The sequence below is a fragment of the Meleagris gallopavo genome, chromosome 5 (genome assembly GCF_905368555.1).
Source record: "Meleagris gallopavo chromosome 5, MGAL_WU_HG_1.1, whole genome shotgun sequence".
Lineage (NCBI taxonomy): Eukaryota > Metazoa > Chordata > Aves > Galliformes > Phasianidae > Meleagris > Meleagris gallopavo.
Window position 1 is genome coordinate 24132876 of NC_139408.1, and position 17634 is coordinate 24150509.

At 39.4% G+C, this 17634-nt stretch overlaps 2 protein-coding genes across 2 annotated transcripts; one reads left to right on the forward strand and one right to left on the reverse strand.

The window, feature by feature from the left end:
* Positions 1-567: 567 nt before the first annotated feature.
* On the reverse strand, positions 568-4056 carry OIP5 (Opa interacting protein 5). Its single transcript, XM_003206451.5, is given in 6 exon segments — positions 568-1248; positions 1251-1338; positions 2407-2488; positions 3183-3305; positions 3597-3663; positions 3746-4056. Coding segments are annotated over 6 exon segments (675 nt in total). The 5' UTR covers positions 3996-4056; the 3' UTR covers positions 568-1183.
* Positions 4057-4065: 9 nt separating this feature from the next.
* On the forward strand, positions 4066-16886 carry NUSAP1 (nucleolar and spindle associated protein 1). Its single transcript, XM_003206429.5, has 11 exons — positions 4066-4471; positions 4719-4784; positions 6019-6204; positions 7056-7230; positions 8607-8696; positions 9284-9396; positions 10309-10496; positions 11962-12137; positions 14562-14672; positions 15217-15328; positions 15777-16886. The coding sequence occupies exons 1-11, from the start codon at positions 4376-4378 to the stop codon at positions 15862-15864; spliced, it is 1401 nt and encodes a 466-aa protein (XP_003206477.1). The 5' UTR covers positions 4066-4375; the 3' UTR covers positions 15865-16886.
* Positions 16887-17634: the final 748 nt, after the last annotated feature.

Below are 17634 nucleotides of genomic sequence, written 5' to 3' on the forward strand. Positions count from 1 at the left end.
TCAATCATGTTTCTGAGACTGATGCAACAAGAAATACCTGCCACTTAGAAGTAATGCAAAGGTGAAGTTACATAATGGAAAACGCCTGAGATGGGAAGGGTGTTTGCACAAGGTGTGTTTAGTGACAGAACTCCAGTCAAAGAGCAGCAGTTCTTTAAATGTAGTTTAAGTAACAAACTATTTTAAAAAATTATTTGTTTTTAATAATGAAGCAGTCAAATATAACTCCAAACTTTACATGAGTATAAAGTGACAGCTGTTGAGAACAACAACTCACCAGTTAAGGGTTCAGGCTAGAGCGCACACTAAAAAAAACGTTTATTATAGGCAGTGAAGCAGATCTTAAGAGTGAGTAACACTTTCTTCAGGTGTTTTGATAGCCCAAATTTAGCTGTCATTGAAAAGTACTGCATTTGTGCACTTAAACAGGTTGTAAAACATGGATAATAACCATTTCTGTAGCTCATAGTTGAGGGATTTAATAGAGATCTGCTTCCTTCCCAGCAGAACAGCTCTTAACAAGGCTATATTATTACTTGATCAGAACAGACTGAGACAATCCAGAAGTCTTAATAAAAAAAGGCTCAAATTTATTGAAGGCAGCTGCTCACAGCGTAAGATTCATGGAGCAGACAGAACTTGATCCGTGCAGCCATGTGACTGCATTTCCAGATGACTTTGGCAGAAATAAGCATTGTACCTTGATTTGAAATCTATAACCTCATGCTCCAGTTAGCTTTACACCATACAGAGTCACCAAGCACAACTGTGCAGCTTCTGGGAAAGCTAACTTGCTTCTTTTGCAGGCCACATATACAAGCAAATTCTTTCAAAGCGTTCATTGAGAGGCTATTCAGAAGCCTCACATACCAGATGTAGCTAATGAACCAAACAGCTGCCATGAATATTCTATAGATATGAAAAGATAGAACAAAAACTTCAGAACTCCTTAAGAACCTTTAAATTACAACACTTCCTCTCAATTATTGTTTGTCTTGTATGGTTCTGTAGGCCTGATTTTATTGTTGCAAAAAGTGTTCTACCCAATTGAAGTCATTATGGAGAATCACAACCAAAGTTCAGTCTTAGAGAATTATGTGATGCACGAGTAAATCGTTCACATTAGGTGATGAAACTCAGCAGAGCTGCAGAAACGACTCCAGTAGTACTTCAAAAGGGCATGCTACTTCTTGGTATCAACTGTTGCGTATCCTGGCACTAGGACAATTTCATGTGATGCAGAGCTCTGTTTTCTGCCACATTATTTTGTTTCAGTTGCTCCACCTTCTTCATCAGCAATTCGACGCGCATGTGTGCCATCACAAGGCTTTCTTTCAGCTAGAAAGAAGGAAGAAAAAAGAGAGATGGGAGTTGTAAAATTAGAGAAAAATGTTCTGGATGTTTAATGATAAGCATCCCACTTTCAGTAGCTAAAGTGCAGATGACTTTCAAAATGGAAAATGATGCTGGACTTTCTTATGTTCTATGTCTAGAAAAGCCAAAACTAATCAGGACTCAAATCAGAAACCTGTGCTAGAAAGAAATTATTGTGGGTCAGCATAACTAGTGTCAGAGATGCACGGAAACATTCCACTTAAAGAGTTGCTGAAGCATTGCTATGATCAGGGCAGTCTTTTCTAGTTAACTCATTACATGGTTTTACATAGCCGGTGATTTTGTTTTACAAGATCTGGACACTGTTTCATCATCAGTTTAGGACAACCCTTCAAAAATGCCATTTCTAGAGTTTGGATTTAAGTTAACACATGAAAAGTACTGTAGGCAAGAATATATCTTTATAGCTTTTATCTTATCTTTACATCTTTTAAGATATATCTTTAAGATATATTTAAAAAAAGCAAAGACAAGAGTCTAACACTCGCTCTAATCAACATACAACTTTTCCAAAATCCCTCAGCGTGTGTTTGCAAGGAAGCACTCATACTTTTACCTCAGAATGATCTATCTCAGCTTCAGGGGAACTTATGCCTGCATGACACTTGTACATTTTAGTGTCAGTTCCCATATAAAAATAATGGAATCCCTTTCAATTTGACAAATTTTTATACATGTTTTTTATTCTTCAACAGTGACTTTTCAATTCTAGGAACAACACAGCTAGCAATATTTAGGAAAAGTTTTATTTAAAAAGGATCTTCTGTTTTGTTTTCAACATGTAGAGAAGTACCCTTCCCTCTTGATAACATTTAGGTAGCAAAATTACACATACACATTCACTACAAAAAGAAACTAAACACCACGCTTTTGTCAGAAAATTAGCTAGAACTTGATATGTATTTCAGATATAGTGATATTATGAAGTATTTTTAATTAGCCAAAAATATTGATAGCAAGAAATACTAATACTTTTTGATATTTTCATACAAAATCATGCAGAAACCTTACTTTCTCTATTTGATCCTTTAGGGTCACAGCAGGAAATTTCACCTTAGAAGCTTCTATTATCATTTTGCTTTTTAAAAGATAACTGGAAAACAAATGGGGAATGTGAAAAACAAGAAAAACAGTTGAAAACAAGTAGTTGCATTCACTTAGGCAGACTATTTAAACTGATTTTAAAGCAGATAAAACTCTTTCTTGAAGTACTCCATAGATAATGAAAATATTAAAAACCATAACACGTTTACTTCCAAATCATAAAATCCCCTCAGTACCAGCTAGTGAGGCACAGGAACAGGTTGCCCAGAGCTGAAGTGGGTGCCCTGTTCCTGGAGACATTCAAGGTCAGGCTGGACCAGGCTCTGAGCACCGTGCTCTAGCTGTAGGTGTTCCTGTTCATAGCAGGGGAGTTGGACCAGATGATGAGATGGCCTGTAAAGGCCCCTTCCAACTCAAACAATTCTGTGATTCTACAATCAGGTCCATCTATCGCAGACCTGTTTTGATATCTGACGTTCGTTAGGTGATTGGGAACTGAAGGAGATCTCAGTACCGCAAATAGCTAAATTTAAACTTTGATGTGAGGAGACTCAGAAAGTATAAGGTAAATCAAATGGAATCATGACAACACAAAGTGAGAACAGAATATTAAAATCCCAGTGACGCTCTCAGTCAAAAATAAAGCAGCCTTTGCTAGGTGTGTGTTAGCTGTATTCACGCTGGAATAACTTGCAAATTGCCATGAAATCCCTGACCACCAAAACACAGGGCAGGGCACCCACCAGAAGATGCTGTTCTTGAAGAAACAGAAGAAGCCTCGGAGATGGGCCAGGTCTCTGAAGGCAGAATAGAGAACAAAGCCCACAACTGAGCCACACGACTGACAAGACAACGTGTTGTAAGCACTAAAAGGAAAAGCAGAAAAATTCTATTATTAAATAAAAGCTTCTGAAACCACGGATACTGCTTCTCGCTTGTCAGAGGACACTGGATCCTTGCTTCTATCCGGACAGCAAAACACGCGTTAACGCTTTGTCCTTATAGAAACGACACAGATTAAGAGTAGATGTAAACAGTTAGGCGTGGAAAACCTCTGTAATAATCAAAGTTGAAAGGAGAGATTAAATCCACGGCGCATCGCACGGAACACTTTAGGCCGTGAGACTCCGAGGTGACGTAAGGGCGCTGCTACGCACCATCCAGTCAGGGCTCCCTCCAGGCCGACCATCAGTTCCTCCTCGCACAGCACGTTGCCGGTGACTCCTGAGGAGAGAGAAGAAGCGCCTGGAGAAGCAGCGTGCGGAAGCGGAACCCGCCCCGACCCGACCCAGCCCACAGCACTGACTGAGGCAGACGACGAGGCCGAGGCGCTGCTCCTCCAGCGCGCACAGATGCAGCGAGTCACCCAGCACCGCCCAGCACCCGCGGCACTGGAACACGGCGCAGTCCTCCGCTCGCAGCTCGTAGCACCGCGGCACCTCTGAAGCAGGAGGAGGAGCCGGAGGAGGCTCGGAGGAGAGCGGCCGCTCCACCACGATCGTGCCGCGGATCTGCGGCTCCTCGAAGAATCGCCGCAGCTGCCTCCGCACCGCCATCTCCTCCCGCCCGGTGCTGAAGCGCACCGCCCGCCTTCTCGGCCACGCCAAGGGAGCGCTGCTATTGGGCAATAGAGACGTCAATCCTCGCTGCACGAGGCCATTGGGAAGTGGGCTGCGGCGCCTCGTTCTGGCGCCCAATCAAGCAGGAGAGGGCGGGGATTTCCCGAGCCGCCTGCGCCAATCGCGATTGAAAAACAACACTCTGGTGGCCACAGCAGCCATTGGCCCATTCCCGTGCATTTAAGCCCGCCTCCCTCACCTAGCCCGGCCAATGGCCGGCCGCGGCGGGCAAGTTCGAACGGCGGGGGCGGGGAGCAAGGCGCTGCGTGTCGGTTAAGCGCGAGATTCGAAGAGCGGCGGTTGGTAGCAGAATAACGATGGCACTCTCCTCGCAGCTTCAGTCGCTAGACGCGCTGAAGTATGTTGAGCTGCAGCAGGTCGCCAAGGCCGCCGGCCTGAGGGCCAACCTCCGGGTGAGTGGGGGCGGCCGGGAGGAGCGGTGGGGGAACGTGGTGCCGTCGTCCTCTTAGTGCTGCTGGCGCTGAGGGCGGCGGGAGTGGGCGGCGTGTCCGGGAGCGGCCACGGCCGTTGTGGCCTCAGCGCTGCAGCCTGGTTCGCTTGGCGCTGGGCAGGGCGGCCAGACCGGCATGAGCCATCTCTGGGTTTAGGCGGGCTCCTTAGGCAGTGTTTAGTTCATCTGTCGCTTTGGTTTCTCTTCAGGCCGATAAGCTGTTGAAAGCGCTGAAGCAACACTTCCAAGGAAGAATGCAAGAAGACGAAAATACGGTAACAAATGATCAAGCAGCCCTTCTTTTTCAGAAAGAATGCTTTAGCGATGTGAATTGTAGTAGAAGTACTTTTTCAATGGTGCTTTTAGTTTCATGCACTCATGTATTAATAGATGTATGTGTGAACGTTTGACATGCCCTCTTAAACAACAGAAGGCATTAATTCTGCCTGAAGTGTATCTGTTAGGATCAATACAATGCTATTCCCTATAACCACTGACATTTAAATTTCTTAATTTTATATTCTATACTAACTAATCCCAAAGCATTTTACGTCTGCAATTCACTTACACTGACATTATAACAAAAGCAAAAAAGAAGGCTGTGGAGAGACCTCGTGTGGCCTTACAGTATTCAAAGGGAGCCTATACACGTGAGGGAAGTCAGTTTTTTACACAGGTAGCTAGTGATAAGATAAGAGAGAATGGTCATAAACTAAAGGAAGGGAGATTTAAATTAGAATTAGATTTAGAAGTTTTTTTACTGGAAGAATGGCGAAGTGCTGGAATGGGTTGTCCAGACAGGCTGTGGATACTGTGACCTTGGAGGTTTTCAAGGCCAGGTTGGAAGGGGACTGGGCAATCTGATCTCGTAGTACTTGATCAAGCAGCTGGCAACCCTGCCTGTAGCAGGAGGGTTGGAAAGGATCTCAAGGATCAGCAGGTTCCAACCCAAACCATTCTATGATTCAGTACAATTGATGTTTCTTTTATTCATTTATATTAGTTGCTTTCCTTATTAAGTTTTCTATGAGCCAAAATATCACATCTAACACTTTTTTTATGCTTTTGTTAGATTTGTGTCTACTTTTTCTAAAACAACTCCTTTTAAATGTTGCCTCTATGATCTACTTCTCTAAATTCATGAGGAAATTGTGTAGTCATCTGTGGCTTGTATGTGTATAATTCTGCAGGATAATTTTCACAGATTTTGGAGGATAGCAGCTTCATTCAAGTCAGATCCCAAATCCTTAGTGGTTGTTTACTTGTCTTTTAAATAGTCGCTTACTGAATATAAGTACTACAATTACTTTATTATGTAGCTTTTCCATGGAGATGTAATAAGGTGTTTCAGGAAATCTAGATATTGCCAAGTTAGTTACTGCACTACTTAAATGTACTCTTGCTTTCGTCTGTGTGAACTGCCTTTTCCAACAATAACGTTGAAGCTGTCCCATTAGAGTACCTATCTGCTGTATGTGCATTCCATGTTATGGTACTTTTCTGATATAGAATTCTGAAAAAAGTGCATCTGCTTCAATGGACTCTGAACTGAGCTGTCAGCAGGAATTTATGCCAAATCCAGCACGTTTTGTCACCAAAAGATGTAAAGAAAAGAAAGTAACTAGGAAAAAGAAGAGCTCTGATATGGAAACTAATGACAGTGAAGAAAATACAGAGCCCTCTGCAGAAATGGAGGTAATTTGTATTGCTTTCTTTTGTGTGTCCGTGTCTTGCGATGAAACTGGAGATTTAAAAATAAATAAATAAAAGCTTGATTAATTTTGCTACCAGGTTAGCAGGTAAGGGTTTCATCTTTGTATGCAGATGTACAGAAAACAAGTACTTGTACTTTATACCACAGATCTTGTCTAATTGGACTGTGTGCTGCTCCACAATGAACAAAAATGATGAATTATGTAATTCGTCTAAGAAAAGAAATCCTTCTGAGGAAATGCATGACTACCTGTACTGAGTGTAGGACTGACTTCACTAGTTCATCATAGTATACATCTGAATATTAGGCAGCTTTACAATTTGAGTGGGTGAGTGGGTGAAGTCAGAATTGCACAGAAAACTTAATGGTAGGGAATCGGAGGGAAATGGTGACATGAGAGGTGTTGGTCCTTTTAGCAGCACGAGTAAATGAAAGCCAGTGGTAACTACAGCTATGATAGTCAAAAGTCACACAGCATTTGAATAGATTTTTTTTCTTGAAAATAGTTTTGTTAATAGAAGCAACATTGTGCTAAAATGTTAGAACCGTGCAGGTAAAAGCCTTAATATAGGTAATTATAAATATTTCCTAGGTTAACTTAAATTGTATTTCAGAAAGCCTCTTCCTCATTCTTTCCCTGAAAGCAGGGTCAGCTATGAGGTTAGATCACAATGCTTGGGGCTTTATGTGAGCTGATTTTTGTAGAACTCTTCTGTGTGGCTGTTACACCACCTCTCTGCACACCCGTTTCATGACCAGCTGCTCTCAGAACAAGATCCTTTTCTTATATCCAGTTGGAACAAAGAGTTTAATGAAGTATGCTTAACTGTAGGGGCATTCTGAAACAAAAGAGAATGAAGTGCCTCAGGGTGATTGTGAAAAGGAAAAGATGGTGTTCCAAAATGTGGAACGAGTTACTAAAAAAAGAGCTAATGAGAATCCAAGTGTGGCTACTGCTGAGAAGAAGCAGCCAAAGAGGACTTCTACTAAAAGCGCTAGAGCAGAACGTAAGTAAAAACTTCCATAAACATAAACTTTGTAGTACTTCAGATTTACTACTTCGGTTATTTTTTGTCTGCAAATATTTTCAGTGAAGGAGTCTGAGTGTATTTGATTCTCCCCCTTCTTCGTTTAGGCGCCTTCTGGAATATACCTGAGAAGCCACTTTTTAAAGGAGCTAAATAGCAAAAACAGGGAAAATGCCTCATTATTAATTCTTCTTTTTTCTTTAGATGAATGGGCTTTTTCACTGCCTTCTTGGGAGTACAGCTAGTATAAACAGATATGCAGACACCACCCTTGTTAATTTGTTAACACGCAGATGCTGTTAGGCAGTGTAATGGTGGATCGCTTTTGTATCTGATAGATTTTCATGACCTTAGAACATGATGCTGCTGAAAATATGGGCTCACTTCTCCTCCACTCTTCTGTGCATGCAGCTGAACTAGAGAGGAATTAAGTTTGTCTTCCCTATCTTGTTTGATAGATTCACAACAAATTATTGGACACGTCCCATTATTTGCCTCCTGTTAAGTTAAGTGTAACAGTCCTTGTGATGTACTCTGGGTATCTTTGCTGTTTGATAGAATTTAAAGGACATCCTTATCAGAGGTCATATGTAACTTTAAAGCTAATTAAGAAAACAAAAGTTTTCTTTGAAGCTTCTTTTAAAAGCAAATAAAATATGTAAAAAAAAAAAAAAAAGCTTTGGCTGAAGCAGTACTAAAATTAGTTTCACACTGACACTTGAAACAGTGCTCATCTCTTCCCATAACTGCAACCATAAGTATCTGTATTGCTTTAATTTTTATTTTTTTTCCTCTCAACTGTAACTTCAGATGGTAAGATAGCTGTGTAATAGAGGAAAGATTATAACTACGCTTAGTGGAAGACTTTGCATGTTGGTTTTGTCATAGTACTGACCTGAAGGCAGCTATGATTAAAAAAGATCAGGCTCTTTTGTGTATATTTACGGTGATGGCAGGCTAGCTAAAAGATATTTCTTTTTTCAGTTATCAATATTTTAAAAACATTAGCTTATGAACTGGATACAGACCTGTGAATTTCAGTTGCTTACTACAAGTAAAGTTCTCTTGTAAACTCCTCCTGTGAAATACTTTAGTATTGAGAGACAATAATCTGGTGTGACTGTCACATTCGAGCTTTGCTTTGTAGTTCATCAGGGCATGCTTTTACTGACAGATCATTTAAAAGGCATCTGAGATACTTAGGACTTATCTACTTCAAATGAGGTTTTTATTTCTTGAAACCTAAACCACTTAAGGAGATAAGTTTTACCACAAGCGCTTTAATAAAGGGCTATGGTGATGTTGAAATATTTTTCTAGTAGTTGTAATAGTTTTGTTTAATCTTACTGTGCCAGGTGATCCTCATCCTGCAGGACAGAAGATTCCTTTGTATGTTGGTGGCGTATCTAAGCCTGGGAAAACAGGGCTGAAAGCTACTACACCAAGTAAGATAGTCTTCCATGCCTAAAAATAGAAAGTATTGCCTGTGTATGAAGGGAGATGAACTGCAGGTTTTGCAAAAATACAAATCTGGTTTCTATGAACCAAGAGTCTGTCTTCTCTTTAGAAAGCAAAACAAAAAACAAAAACCCAGAACTCCAAAAAGTTACACTGATGTATATTTGGTGTCTTCTAGATATAATGTACTTGGAGTTTTCAAAACAACAGAGTAGGAAAGTGTGCTCTGACTCCTGATTCCTATCTGTTTAGTTTTTACTTTATCAATCCTACAGTTGTGACAACAGTTCGTTATTTTGTAGAATACTCACTTTTTTTTTAATTATTATTACTTGACAATGGAAGTATTTATCTTTTTTCCTTTGACCGTGGAATTCTCTAGAGCATCCACCAGTAACCATGTTGCTGATGTAGACGTATTCAGTTATCTGTGGGTACCCCAACGTTATTTAGAGGAATGTGTTGTATGGTCTTTGAGGCCATAACAGTCGGTGTTGTTAGCTTTCTGTGAAGTAGCAAGCTTCCTTAGGAGTCTGTCAGATGCATGACTCCTATTACTTTTGGAACTTCTTAGACTTTAAAAAGCTGCACGAAGCTCACTTCAAGAAAATGGAGTCCATTGCTGATTACATTGAGAGGAAGAAAAAAATGCTTGAGAACTGCAGCAGTTCCCTCAATGAAGCCAAGGTAAGTGCTAACAAACGAATATTTTCATTGTTGCCATATTTTTATTTCCACAAAGGCTCTCCTTAAGTTTCCCACAGAGCCTCTTTAGAGCCGTTAAGAAGCTGGCCTTGTGCATGCGTGATGGAACTCTCTGATTGGAGTCCTATATAACTGGTTCTATGCAGTTTCTCTGTAATTCTATATTACTTATTTGTTAATTGAGTATGGTTATAAATAGTTATAGGAAACAATAAATAGTTTGATAATCTTGTGTAAAAACAATTATTTGTGAAATGGTCTCCTGGAACTTTCTGGTTCTGCTGCAATTCAAAAATGTCTGTTACACAACATAGGGGATGAGTTGTTTTCCAAAAAAACAGGGATTAAACAAAGGGGTTTTTTTTGTGCCTTAAAGAACCTTTGTCCAGTGACTACATATGACTCCATTAGTAGGTAACGTATGTAGCTTCCAGTGGCTTTGAGTTAGTGCACATATGACACCTGCAAGGGAAGCCTCTTTCTGGGCATGGCAGATTTATAAAAGCAACAGCAATGTATCAGTGAATAGATGGGTGTCACTGGATATACCAAAACACTAACACTGAACTGCTGAATGTTACATTTCTCTTTCTTTAAGGCATACAGTGTATGAATGTGTGCTTAAGAGAAGTGATTTTTGGCAGGTGCTGGCAAAAAAAAAAAAAAACGCAAATCAATTAAGGGCACCAGAAAAAGGCAGTTTGTAGCACTCCTACAGGATATGTTTTCAGATGAATTTAGTCGTATCAAATCTTAAGATTAAAACACTTCCCTCCCATTCCCTCTTAAAGCATGAGACTGTCATACACACTATAGTTTCCCTGCTTCTTAACTACCTTCTCAATGGAAAAACTCTGAGCAGATTGTGCTGACTCCTGATTTGCTTTTCCCTAGAAACACACCAGTGGCAAAACACTCTTATTCAGCCCCAATCCGGAACGAGGCAGATTCTCTGGCACCTGCACTCCTAGTAACCTCCGACGCTCACCACGCGGTTTGCTGAACACTGGAAGTCAAAGTATTTTGTCTAGGAAATCTTTGTTTAATCCTTCTGTTCTCTCAACAACCAAAATGAACGTCAGGTAATAAGAATGAAGCTGTCTGTCAGCAATGTAATAAGACGCACTGAAAATAATAAACGTAGACTGTAATTCGACTACTTTATTACTATTCCAAGTATGACCCAGGTACAGATAGAAAGCTAGGCTGAAAGATAGAACTGACAGCATTAGGCAATACAGTAAATATTTAGTTTATTTATATATAATTTTATATAAATATTATATTTTTTTATTGTAATTCTTTTAATAGCTCAATAGTGATTTTTCTGGGTCTTGAGAAAAAAATCTTAAAGAATTGAAAATACAGTCCTTGAAAGTATTCTTTTGCACGCTTTTCCTTTCAGCAAAAGTCATTTTTTCTGCTGTTTTTGCTGGCTTCTACTGACACCACCTACTTGCTTTCACTGGGCTTTCTACAGCAGCTGAAGTTCAGATTTAGACATTCTGTATTTTATACTTTAACCCCTCATTAGTAGGGTGATATCTTGTGTCTCTATTGCGTTCCTTTGAATTTTTCTGATAACCTTCACTTCCTAGCTCCTGTGTGCCAAGTGAATAATTGCTGGGACTATTTTTTTGGTCCCTGAATAAATATTATGCGCGTGGTATTTTCTACTGGTAAGTCAGTACATCTTCTATTAATGACCAACTCCTAATGATTATTTACATTATGGGACTTGTAACTTTTCCTATCAAGTTATTTGACTGTTGAGAATTCAAGACCGAATGTTCCTTGAAATATCAAACTCAATCCAGATGGCTTTGTTTCTATTTTAAATGTGCAATTTTGATTTCCGTCCTTTTTCTTCCTATTTATCCTATTTCAATTACTCTGTACCACTTTTCTTCGTCCTGTGGAAATGACAACAAACGAAAATAACTCGTTCTGTCTCTAGTGTTTTGTGTTGCATGTTTTTTTCCCTCCCTGCTGCAGTCCTACTTGATTCTTTCACAGTGTGTAAAATGAAGCTCTTTCAGAATTTATTTCCATGTCATTTGTCCATAAATGTTATGGAATGCAAATGCACATCCACGAACTTGCTTGAAATAAGTTCTCTCCAATATTAACTTCCTGTTTTTTTCCATATCTTGCAGGCTTTCAGCTCAGTATCTTTATTGATGAGACTATTAATTCACAAAAGATTTTAAATTTATTTCATGATCTCACACACGCATTCTAAAAAATGTGTCTATTTACATTTGCAGCTCACAGTTCTTAGTATGCAGTTAGCTTATTGCATCCAAATATATTTGATCTCTGAAATAACAAGATAGTCACCTCTTTAAAATTTCTACCGTTATTTACAGTTGTTAATGGTGATTCACATGCTGAAAATTGTCAAAGGTGTTTTTAGTGCAGTTTGTGTTACCTGTGAATATCTTTGCTAGTTACCGGTTTTATTATAAGTGCAACACTTTCTTCTTGTTTTGTGAATTGCTTGCATTCCTTGCAGGTGACTTCGTCTTGATTATCTCTAACTTTCAGGTTCTCTGAAGCCACGAAAGATAATGAACATAAACGTTCTCTTACTAAGACTCCGTCTAGGATGTCTCCATACGTGGAAGAGATCTGCACCCCTGACAGCCAGAAGAGCTGTGAACCCCTAAATGCAAAAAACAGCAAGAGAAGCACAAGAAATAATGATCTGCCTGCATTAAAGGGTAAAGTAGTAAATACTTGTCTTTTTCACATCAAGACATGTTGTATTAAATGTTTGTGTAACTTGTGGACCTATAACCTAATAGATTAAACACTTTAATTTAATTCACTAATAGAAACTGCAGTAATCTATTTCCTTCAGTTTCCAGTTTTTTGATTGTCGCTAGAGTAGCTAAGACTTAAACGCAGAGTAAGTGCAAGGACTTTCAATACCTAGCCACTTACAGAGAAGTCTAATATAGAATGTGAGGGATTTAAAAAAAAAAAAAAAAAAAAAAAAAGTTGTGGACCACATAGCAAAAGCTTTGTGTGACGTGTATAGGCAGAAACATGCACTGAAGACAGTTGCTTGATGTCTTCTCAGAGGTCTCATTCTCCTTGTGGGAGAAAAATAATTGTCAGTGTCTCTCATTCCTAAAAACAGATAAGGGTAAAACTGATAAAATCTTGTTTTCAATATATGGTTTGGGGCAACTTAAGCAGCTGAGCTGAGGAACGAACATCTAACGCATAACTTAAACCTCAGCATAAAATCAGTTTGAGTAAGCCATAATACATTCATCTCTGGCTACAGAACTGTGCTTACAAGTTTAGTGTGAGATGTTAAGTGGCATGAAAGACAAAAAAGGCCACATGTTCTCCTTAGAGCGTGAATGTCCAACCTTTTGGCTTGCCTTGGCCACACTGAGTGAAAAGGAAATGCGTTGGGCTGCAAATATGTAGATTACTCCAGAAGTGATGCCTCCTATTTAATATCATTGAAGCCTCAGTGGATACAAAGAGCACAGTAGCACTGTTTGACAGAGCAAATTCTCAGCTACAAAATGCTGTTTTTCAAACATAATCACCACTTGCTCTGCATTTTGCAAGCAATGAACAAGAACCTACATGCTATGCTTATGTTTTTAAAAAAAAAAAAAAAAAAGTTGCCACCCACTGCCTCACTGTGTTCACAACTGCTGTTTGGCCTCCGTAAGCATTCAGCCAAGCGTCAATGAATGTGAACGTGTGCCACTTTCTCCACACCTTTGCTTCGTATGTGCTTCCATGTCAGACACCAGTTTGTCAGGCTGCCCCTCTGCTGCTATCTGTCACGCAACAAGAAGTAATGGAATATTGCTGGGAAGGTTCAACCTCTGCTGCTGTACCACCAACGTCCGCTTCTGACATTAATGGCCAACATAATAAAATAGGAGGCATTACTTTTGGAGCAGCCCTTGTACAATATACACTATAATTAACATGCATCAGTAACAAAACATTTAAATCTTAATTTTTTTATTAAAACATAAAAATAGAGAGCAAAAGGGGAAAAAAAAAAACAACAGTGGATGTTTTTGCTAAACTAATGCATCAGCCTCGTTCAGTGGCAGAGGCTGCACTTCCTACTGAGCTGTCAAGGTGTTCATCAGATTTCTGATGAAATTCTACTCTTATGCTTCATCCTTGAATGCAGTTGTTAACAAACGTGTTTACTGCCAAAAAGCAATGATAAGAATAAGACATGATGTGAAGTCAGAGGTATTTCTCTCTGGTAAGAGTGCATGCAGGAATCCAGCAGGGAGACACTATCAGTTTCAAATTGAGTATCTGGTTGCAACTCTATCCATTCCATTTGAAAATTTACAGAACATATATTTATGTTGACTGAAAATGGAAGTGCAGATAGACCAAAAAATCAATAACTTTTCTTGCAGTTTTGAAATCTGTTCTCAATTCTTTCATCAAAATGGAAAGCATGGCTGCATATTTCTTTGGCTATTCACAGGACTGTTTAGCCAGTGTATCAAAATGCATGAACTTATTTGCCATTCCTTGAGCTGGCACTGCACTGCACCCCCCATGCCCTGGCTTCAGCACAGATGGGGTTAATAGCACAAGGCTGTCTGGTTGTTGCTGAGTGATGGCTGTGGAGCTGCTGCCCTGATGGTGAGGAGCAGGGGTTGGCTGTGTTGTGAGCAGTGTGGAGTAGATACAGAAGCTCAATGCACTGCCACATAATTAATTCACTTACCTACTCATGGCTGTAGGCTGTTCCTCTTGCATCAACAGTGAGAAGTTACTAAAATGACAAAGTGTTTTGTGTGCTTTTAGATGTTAGTAAAGTGAGAGTTACAGTGTGATCAGTGAACCCAGGGGTTCTGAACTAACATGCAAATGACTACAGCTGACCTGAGGTGTAGCAGATCTGCTGCTTACCAGAATGCTATCTAAAATCAGAGCGAAAAGGTATTTCACGACTTCTGCCCCCTCTGAAAGCTTCCTCTTGCCAGTGAGCTGTTTGCATCTTCAGTGGCAAAAGGCAGTGTTTTATAACTATTTTGTCTTGACAGTTGTTACATGGTCCTTAGACGCTTCTTAGGTTGCTTTGTATGCCGATGTTCCTGCTACCATTAGTAAGCATGATATCTTGATGCCTTTTGTAGCTATTACCCCATTCAAGTTCGCAGCTCAGTCTGCAGAACCCTCAAGCACCAAGAAGATATTTGATCTCAAAGCAAGTCTTTCAAGGCCGCTTCGGTATCAACCACACAAAGGTACTGTGGTCATGCATTGGTAGTGTTATTTATAGCAAAGCGTTCATAAAATAAGCCACTGAGTAAACTTTCTATATTGTGGTGTGAGTTGGCTTTCTTTTTTTTTACCCTTCTTGAGATTTCCACATAGTCTGTGCACTGATATGAAAGTTCTACTTTAAGTGTGTTCTAAAAGCCTCCCTCCCTACTGGAGAAAAAATCTCTAACAAAAGTTTCATAAATAGAGGAGTAAACATTCTTGTATTACATTAAATATACAGAATATGTGGATAATTCTGTACACAATAATGCTTGCTTTAAAAGTGCACTATTTTAGTAAAAGCAAAACATCTGAAGTGTTTGTTGCATAGAGACTGCTACCTGGAGAACTGCTCATAAGAAATGGGCTGACAAAGCTAATGTATTATGCAGCTGAAGAGGCATTTTGTCTTGTAGGAAACCAGCCAAGGACAAGCTAGCTACTGTAAAATTCACAAGAAGTTGTTAAGCACGCTGTTGCTAAGCTGTAGTAGTTCAGTATCCTCTCTTTGCCTCTAATTTGTAGGACGACTAAAACCTTGGGGAGAACTTAAGGAAAATGCTCCCCCAAAGAAGTCTGTCAACAGCAGCATCACTTCACATAAGAGAGACTACAAACAGCCACATCTCCAGACAAGGTCAGTATGACGCTAGCTTTTTATGAATAGTGTCATTTAAAATAACATGATGATAACTTGTTTATCAATTTGAGCATTAAAATATACAGTTTAGGAAAGAACACTTTTTGTATTCATATTGTAGTTCAATACTTATCTAGCAGTTATGGACTTGATAGATCTCTTTCTGTGAAAAGCTATCAATTCCAGCACAGGGAGATTTATCTCAAAAGAAACTGGATATTGATGAGTTGCTACCTTGACTGTTAGACCTGTACATCTAAGCTTAAGTATTTCAACTGAATCTAAACATTCAGACTAATGTCTGAACTGGAAGTTTTCTTTTGCATGGCTAGTGTTGCACACTTAAAACAGGTATTAAGCCTTGGTTAACTTCATATTCCTGAGGTTGCTTCTATTTTTGCTCTTACTGTAACCTGAAATGGTCTTTCTCCTTTCTCTCCTTCAGAGAAGACAGGAGGGAGAAGCATGAGCAGGAGAGAAAAAAGAAGAAAACTCAGGCTCTTGGAAACCGTAGAGGACTGTCTATGGGTTAGGTAAAATCAGAAATAGCTAGGATCTCGCTTGTAAATACTGTTTCTCTCGTGTAAATATTTGTGCTGTCTGTGCTTCAGAGTATGGGTCAGGTTGTTTATTAGCTAGTAGAATCCGCAGATGACCGAATAAGATCTTAGAACATCTGAGCATAGTGTTTTACCGATCAGCTTCTAAGCTCTTAAATGTTTAGAACTCTCATCTCCTTGGAGAACTGTCTCTAGCTGCAGAACTCTCTAGTTGGTTACCAATATTCTAACATCACTGTATATCATGCTATGTATCTCATGTAACTAAAAGATATTAAAGGAGAAAATGCAAGTAGAAAAGAGATGCTCATGGAGCCTCCTAATACCATGGTGCAGACTTCACCAAAATGTTTATTATCCACTTGAATGCATAGTCTGGATTGCAAGCTTCAAAACATTCCACTGGTCAATTAAAGGAATTGAGATATCTGCTTGCTCTGTTCTCCAAGTGGATCCTTAAAACCTATAGCAACTGTTCAGTGTGTCCTACCATGGATCTGTGAAATGGTAGGGAATCTCCAGGGAAAGAAATACACATGCTTTCTGGAAATCTACAAAGTTCACAGAAAACTACAAGGCATAGCAGAATTATGAAATTTTTTTTTTAAAGTAAGGTCACAGAAGAAAAGTGGCTTGACAAACTGGATGCTTAGATCAGTTATGGTTGGGGTTGGTCCTTTCTAGAATAAACAGATGATTAAAAAAACAATTGAAATATTTCAAAGATGTTAAGAAGAGTGAGGCATTTAAATGCCTTAAATGAAAACAGTAATGTTATTTAAAGAAAAAAGGCACAGAAAAGCTATTTGGATGTGTTATGGATGAAACACTGACTGGAAACTCAGCAGTTGTAATCTCAGCAAATACTAGTACTTCAAAAATACTAAATACTAGGTGAACAAATACTTCAGTGCTGTCATATCAAATGCTGAAATATAAAGCTTAATTTTTTTATAAACCAAACGGGGGGAAATAAATATTTTGTACATACCTTGTTTATTACCAATTGTCTATTGTGACTACCTCTAACTACCTCCTTAGTGTAGCACCAGTTCTGTTTGCACGTTACTCAGTTATCTCTGAACAGATTTGTTTCTGTACTGATTTGCCTGCATACCCTTTCATGAATGCATTAGTGTTCCGATACCATTAGGAAGTATAAACTTTGCTCCCCTTCTGCTCTTAATCTAAATCTGTGCAAGATGGAAACCGCTGATGCAAGATGGTGTCAACTTGCTTTATTGTGGTCTCCATGTAAAGCAGAGCTAAGATTAGTATTTTTAAGGCACATTTAAGGAGGGGACACTAAATGATGTCAGGGCTTTGACTAGACTGTTGGTGATATCTGAAATGAAACCATTCGGCAATTGTTCTTTAAAATGTTTCTTAAGTTACTGAGAATGACAAAAAAGGGGTTGGGGAACTGAGCATTTGCCTCACCTCTTGATGCTGTGCCTCTTTCTGCAACACAGTTAACTAACAACACAGCGGAAAAGCATCACCTGCTCTTCCTGGGCCATAGGCTGTGGGTAACAGTGTTAATAAAGCTGAGGTGCATTTCTAGGGAATTAACAGTGACAGGGTCTACCCCAGCTTCCCCTGGAGCTTTACTTCTGTTTAACAGCTTAATCTTACTGCTTTGTAGCTCTTATCACCCATAACTCTAAAATAAGAGCTAAATCCGCTTCAGTGCTACTGTTTTGCTCTTGGCAGCAGCAGGTTTTTCTTCTAGTTCCTTACAGG